At 44.7% G+C, this 7,500-nt stretch overlaps 1 protein-coding gene across 1 annotated transcript in view; it reads left to right on the top strand.

Annotated features, from left to right (window-relative positions):
• Nucleotides 1–7,313: 7,313 nt before the first annotated feature.
• LOC119571032 (eukaryotic translation initiation factor 3 subunit A-like) overlaps nt 7,314–7,500 on the top strand; it is a gene marked incomplete at its 5' end in the record, with an annotated part of 378 nt that continues 191 nt past the window's right edge. Inside the window, 1 exon segment of the mRNA XM_037918519.1 lies at nt 7,314–7,500. This exon segment is cut by the window's right edge and continues 191 nt beyond it. Within this exon segment, the coding sequence (XP_037774447.1) occupies nt 7,314–7,500 (187 nt within the window).

The following is a 7,500-nucleotide window of genomic DNA, read 5'->3' on the forward strand; positions in this document are numbered from 1 at the left end:
AAAAAAGATTATAAAAAACATTTTTTCTTTTTTTCATTGGGTCTCTGCCCTTTTAAGGGATCTCTTTTTTTTCACTTCTTCCCCGCTCACCAACCCCATCCCCCACACACACCGCACACACACCCCAACACTCAAACACACACACACCACAACACACACACACCCAAACCACACACACACCCACACCACCAAAACACACCACACACACACACCCATTACAAAAACCACACACACACAAACCCACCACACACAACACCCCAAAACCCACACAACACACACCACCCCCCACACACAATATTATAATTTATAATTATATATATAATAATAATATATATATGTATATTATACACATAATACCAAAAAAAACCACTTTTGTGTTTAGATAAAAAGAAAATAGATAGATAGATAGTGATGATAGATAAAGGGTGCCGCCTGCCAAAAACGCTTAGATCCAGCGAAGGACCAGGAACTCACCAATACAGTCCCCCCAGGAGCAGGGGAAAGGGACGCCCCCTGCCAAATGCCCGAAATCTAGTAAAACTCTGGGAGCCGTCCCACGGTTCCCCGCCCTAGATCCCGAAAGGACGTCCTGCCCCCCCGTAATCCAGACGAAGATTACGAGGCGTGTAAAGGGAAAAACAGCCAAAGGACCTGACAGATCTGCGGGGATGTGTGGGAAGACCCGCCGGTTAACCGGGGAAAGACAAACGGGGAAAGTCTGACAATCCGAAGTAAGGGGGACCTGTGGAATTCGGGACGGGGGAAGCGAAGACGGATGGATTATACAAGGAAGGAAAAAGAGGAAGGGCGGAGCCCGAAGATGCCCTCCCAATAGCACCGCCAAAGTTGGGTCCCCCTTGGGGAAAATTTAAAGGCGCCTCGAGAGCGGGGCTGAGTAGGTGGCGAGAAATGCTGTGTACATAAGCAGATTTGGTTTTAAATTTAAGCGAGTTTTTAAAAACCAAAACTTCAGCGGAGCTTAGAACGATTTTTTTGACCTCGTTGACCTCGCAGTTCCCCAGCGGGGCACTGGCGGGTCCCACGACCCACCCCCTTGTGGGTGCGGCTGACACGCAAAACCCCCCCTCAGGCCCCCACCCAAGAAAAAGTCCGTGGATCCCTTCACTGTGTAGCTCTTCTTAAAAAAGAGCAAGCCGTTTAAAACTATATACCCCTTGCTTGCCTTGTTAAGGATCTTTTCCCGTTATAATATGTATATAATATATTTTTATATATATTTAATATATATTTTTATTAAAAATATCACACATATTGTTGTTTATCATAATAAAACAACACACCACACACACACACACAAACACACCACACACACACACACACAAAACACACAACAATTAATATATTTTATAATATTATATATTATATTTATATATAATATAAAAAATTTAATATAATATTTTATATTATATTTATAATATATATATATTATAATATAATATTATATACCTGTATAAATATATTATTTAAAATTATATATATATATATTATATATATTATTATAATGTGTGTGGTGTTGTGTGTGGGTGTGTGTGTGTGTGTGTTTTGGTGTGGTGGGCGTGTGTGGTGTGTGTGTATGGAGTCCAATTTAAAAAGGAATATAATCACTAAAAAACACCAAAAAGGGGCCCTACTCACGAGGAAGATATGGGAAATGGGTCTTACTATTTTGGAAGAAAGAAAAAAAGAGGTGAATAATATATATTTTATATATAAAATTATAATATATATTATAATATTTATACTACATACATAACCACACCACACCCCACCCCACACACACACACACAACACACACACACACACACCACACCACACAAAATAAATACAGAAAATAATAAGTTGTGGTATATATGTTTGTAATATTTTATTATATTAAAATTATTTATCATTTTCATCACATCAGGGGCAAACGAGCCCATCCCCCTTTCCCTTCCACCCAGAGGACCCCTCGAGGCGATTTGGGGGCAACGGCCCCCTTTCTACCCTCGAAAAAAGGTCTGGTCGGTGCCCAACCATGATCCCTGGTCGCCCACAGGTTCTCCCCCAGGGTTGTTTGCGGGAAAAACCCCTATGGGCAGGTCTCCATGGGAAAGTGAGCTAGAGGGCCCCATATAGCCTATTGGCGATCCCAGATTTCAAGAAACGGGCCCCATCCCAGTCTCACGGTGAAACCGCCTTTGGGAAGTGGTCCTCCCAAACTGTACCCCATGATCCGGCGAAAGGGATTTGTTAAAAGGCATCAAGCGGACTCCAAAAAACTGGGTAGGTCCCGGTTTCGTTCCATAAGCAAACTGGCATATCAAGGCCCTTTAAAAATTGCAGCTTTCCTTCTGTATAGGTTGACATCTCAAAACTCTTTTTTTATCGGGGTTATGGCTCCTGTTGCCAGACAATCCGTCTACTGCTTTCCTGGTCTGACAAACCCCGAGATATGGGTACCTACAAGGGATGTAAACTTTTTTGTGACTTCAACCCCCCCGCGCAAAGGATCGACTGAACGTTTCCCCCCAAAAGGGGCCCCCAAAATCCGAATCTTGGGCTTGGTCCAGGGGGACCTCTAGGCCTAGGGGTTCGCCTCATTGCTAAATGATCAAGGCTGCCACAAGTGCTCCAAGGACTCGATAGGATGGCAACATCGCGGCAAAGCAAGGTCTAGACCTTAAAATTTCCTAGGGTTTCTCCACCTATTGGCTAGTGCCTGCCATTTCCTCCTACAAGTGTTGAAAAATGTTGGTTCAAGGCCCACCTTTCCTACCCCGAAATTAAAAGGGAAGATTTGACATACCCCCCCCAACTTTTCAGCACTTTTCAGTCCAGTATAAGCTTGCTATCAGGCCAATACTTTGCGGAATTTCCCCCGAGCCTCAGGACCCCCCTAGCGTTCCCGAGCAACCGAGTCAAAACCTTCTTGAGGGCGATGAGGGTGCGGAACCCACGACCAAACTCAGACGGGGTTCCCCCAATTACTCGAACGCTGTATATGGGCTTTGTGGGCTTTCTTTGGGGTAAATCCAACGCTCCGCTCTGAGCTCATAGGTGGTTTGCGGATCCTTTCAGAAGGATTGGGGGGAGAACCCTTTCCTGGATGCGGGGGGGGGGTAATGCCATGGATTGCTACAATCCCAACGATCCCCTTTCCCCTTCAAGAGAGGGATGACCACGCCCCTCAGCAGGTCAGGGGGAATGGTACCAGACTGCCAAATGGCAGTCAGGACTGTATGCAGGCCCGAGCCATGGGTTTTCACCCCCCCTTTAGCAGTTCAGCAGGGATATCACATATGCCTGCAGCTTTCCCACTCTTCAGCTTGGGAAATCGCCAGCCTAACCTCTTTTAGGGTAGGAGGTTCCTCACTGATGGGTGAGTCCGGCACAGGCACTGAAAACATCGCTTGCATCCAAGCAAAACTGTTGGAGGGCCCAACCTGGTACAACGTTCAAAATACTCAGCCCAACGTTCACAAACCCCAACTTTATCTGAGATGATCCGTCCATCCGCTGATCGGACTGCAGTATGGGGGGTCGGTAGGTTTGTGGGACCGCCCATCCACCTGTAGGGTTCCTTTGGGCTTTGCCCCACAAGCTTCATGGTGGGTTGGCGCCTCCCGGGCGGCAGGGGGACGAGTAACCTCTCATTCCAATCCTGCACCCCGACATTTGCCCTCCCAGCGGGACCCACACCCCGCCTTACTTGGTGGGTGGGAGGGACAAACCCCTCCCCCCAGCATTTCCAATTACAAAGGACGTTGCCAGAGGGTCATTCTGGGGGGCGGAGGACTGGCAAGGCCCCCCTCCCCGAGCCGCCCCCATTACCCAGGTGGCTAGGGGCAGGAAATGGTACGAAGCCAGGGCGTGTCCACACACCGGTGGGCCATAATCCATACTCTGGGGCCTCCTCTGCTCCGATCCCCCACGATTTTTTTTTTGCCTGGGACCGCAAGGTCCCAGTTACCCATGGGTGGCCACGAAGGCACTGCAGAATTCTTGTGAGGGGGGGCTGGACCTGGCAGGGGAGACTTATGCCAAAGCTGCTCCCTTTTTCGCACTGAGCTAGCAGGGGGTGGAAGCTGCAAGCGAGAAGGGAATGCAAGCACTTAACACTTTAGGCTACCACACCATCGCTTCACATCACCATGCGCGTGAAGCACCCACCCATATATAATATTTATATATATAAAATCTATATATATATATATATATATATATATATATATATAATATAATATTAAATATAATATATAATATATATATATATATATATATATATATATATATATATATATATATATATATGATACATACATACATATTTATATAGGTGTGTTTGTGTATAGTGATATTACTATCATTATCTTAATAATATTAATATTTTTATCAATATATTTATTATCGTTATCATCATTATCATTACCATTATCATTGTCATTATCATCATCATTATTATAATTATTTTTACCCTTAAATTGTTATTATTATTATTTTTTTCTGTTTCCATTACTGTTGTCATTTTATTGTTATTTATTACCAATTTGTTTTTATCACATTATCATCATTATTGGGCTTGTTATCATTATTATCATTATCATATTTCTATCATATCTGCTATTTTTATGATCACCATTATCATTATTTCGTATTATTTTCATTATTATTATTATTATTATTATTTTTATTATTATTACCATCATTATTATTATCTTATTATTATTATTACTTTCATAATTGTTTTATTATCATAGTTATTCTAGTTGCATAATTATTATTGTGTTGTTGTTGTTATTATTATTATTATCTTATTGTTATTATTTTTTGTATAATAATGATAATAATAATTTTTAAATTATTTTAAATCACTATTGTTGTTGTTGTTTTGTTATCTTTATTATCATCATTATTTTAATATTATGTAGTAGTAGTAGTATCCTTATCATTGGTTGTTGTGTTGTTGTTGTTGTGTTGTTGTTGTTGTTATTATTATCATTATCATTATCATCATCATCATCATCACCCATCATCATCATCATTATCATCCCCCCTATCATAATTATTATCATGATTATCCTCTTTATAATCATTACTTTAGGTCTTGCTGTTATCATTATCATTTTTTTTTCACTATTGTTATTTCATTATTATTATCGCTATTTAATTTCTATCCTGATCATCTTCAACGTCTAGTGGTTCCCAAAATTTAAACAGGTATCTATGAGACGAGATTAGCACAAGTGCTCTCTCTCTCTCTCTCTCTCTCTCTTCTCCCCTCTCTCTCCCCTCTCTCTCTCTCTCTCTCCTCTCTCTCTCTCTCTTCTCTTCCCTTTATATTGCACTTTTGTACAATATTAGCATCTATTATGTCTAACATAGTGCTAACCTTGCATTTATTACATAGTGTGTAACGAACGTGAGTATCGCCTTACCATTCCTTTTTTTCTCTTTTTGCAGATGACCCTCCTAGCAAGAGCAAGGCCAAGCGACCCCACACGTACCATCTGCAAGAATCACAACAAGGGGTCCCCCAGAATCGTCACAAGTGTCTGTGGTTGTGATATGAAGTTATTTTGATACTAATGTGAATTGTGAGTGCCAAGGATAAGTCCGATATGCTATGCTTAACCTCCCCGGGGTATGCCTAGGGGAGGGCCCCGGGCCCGAGTGGACTAATGCCGCTCGCTCACGTGTGTCAGCTGGTGCGACTCGGCTGAAAATTAGTCCTTACCCGCCATTGTGCCCCCCACAGTAACCTCCGGCGACAATTGCAACTTCTCGCACCTGGGCGGGCGCCCGCCGACCCCCGCCTCTCGATGAAGCCGACCCCTTACCCCCCTGTCTACCCAGCTTGTGAGTGCCATGATAAGAAATCCGATATGCGACTTAGCCTCTCCAGGGTAGTCATGAGGGGAGCCCGGCCTGTGTCGACCTATGCCGACTCGCTCTCGTGTGTCAGCTGGTGCGACTCGGCAAGTGGGCCAGGCCCAAGGGTAAGTCCGATATGCGAAGCTAGCCTCGCCCGGCTATGCCATGAGGGGAGCCCGGCCTGTGTCGACTATGCCGACTCGCTCTCGTGTGTCAGCTGGTGCTGACTCGGCGAACCTAGTCCTTACCCGCCGTGGTGCCCAGCCAAGCAGTAACCTCCAGGCGACAGTTGCAATTTCCCCGTGCCTGAGCGGGACGGGAACCGCCGACCCCTCGATGAGAGGCCGACACGTTACCACTGTATTAGCCCGGAGGCTGCTGAGTGCAATATTGTGATGTCATTATATACGGGTTTAATGGCTATATTGTCGTACGTATATTGTGATAATTATATGAAGATATTACATATATACGCCTTTTGTGTGATATGTTACACCATGTGAAATATAGAAGATTATGTTTAGTTTATATTGCAGTGTAGCATATAGCCTATGTAAATGAGTGAGATTCTCTTTACAATTTGTAGAGTACAATATTTTATTTTGTGTCTGTAGTCACACATCTGGTAGTAGTAACTCTCGGGAGAGCCTGACGTGAGGGGCACAGTACTATGAAGAACTCCCTTTTATTTTTGTCAGAGCTGATCTCCAATGAACCTGCTTTCGTTTTAAATTGGTGTATTTTCACCCTCAAGCATTGTAGAGAAACATCAAAAAAACATACATAAACACGACACAGTGAAAATACAAACATTCTTCAGTTCTGACGCCAGCCTCTTGCCCCGTTCACCCTCAGGGCCTGTCGCCGCAGCGCCTCCTCCACCGCGTGGCCGCTCAGTAAACAACCCGCTCAGGAGTGATTTTCATTAGTGCAGTGAAGTGTAGAGTTGCTCAGTGCCTATAGTGTCCAGTGCAGTGTTGTGTACTCGGGGTGACACTATTAGCTGCATAAGGGAGCCTAACGAAGCATATGAGGTCTGTAGGACGAGATATATTTTTACGCTCTCTGCTACCCTTCGTGAGCGACTGATTCTCTCACCTCGCCGCCGCCTACCCGCACGTGCCCGGCGTGACGTCACGGCACCGCCACCACGCACACACACTCACTCCCTCACACTTCATTGACAGAATTTCACTCGATTTTCGCCAATTGCTGTGTTATCTCACCCTTTACTACACTAAAATGGGTCAAGGAAAGAAATCGCAAGATCCAGTAAGAGCGACCCGGAGAAACCAGTGCCAACATCCCAACCTCCCACCATGTTGCTACATTGCCCCATTGGATGATACGAGGGATGAAGCCCGTCAGAAGGAGGAGGAAATCGTTACAGACGGGGAGGAACCCCGTCAAAAGGGAAGAAGACGATCGTTACCGGACGTTTGGGCAGCACGCAGAAAGGATGAGTTTGCCCGTTTTCAGGAGCTGATCTTTCGCTTCGCTCCCCAGCTCCTGTTGCTTCAACCCCGAGTTCGCCGGAGGAGCTCCCCTGCCGAGGACGCGCCGGAGGACTGCCTGCCGAGGATGCGCCACAGGAGCTGCCTGCTGAGGATTCCCATAGGAGCTGCCTGT

Source organism: Penaeus monodon, unplaced genomic scaffold, assembly GCF_015228065.2.
Source record: "Penaeus monodon isolate SGIC_2016 unplaced genomic scaffold, NSTDA_Pmon_1 PmonScaffold_4852, whole genome shotgun sequence".
Classification (NCBI taxonomy): domain Eukaryota; kingdom Metazoa; phylum Arthropoda; class Malacostraca; order Decapoda; family Penaeidae; genus Penaeus; species Penaeus monodon.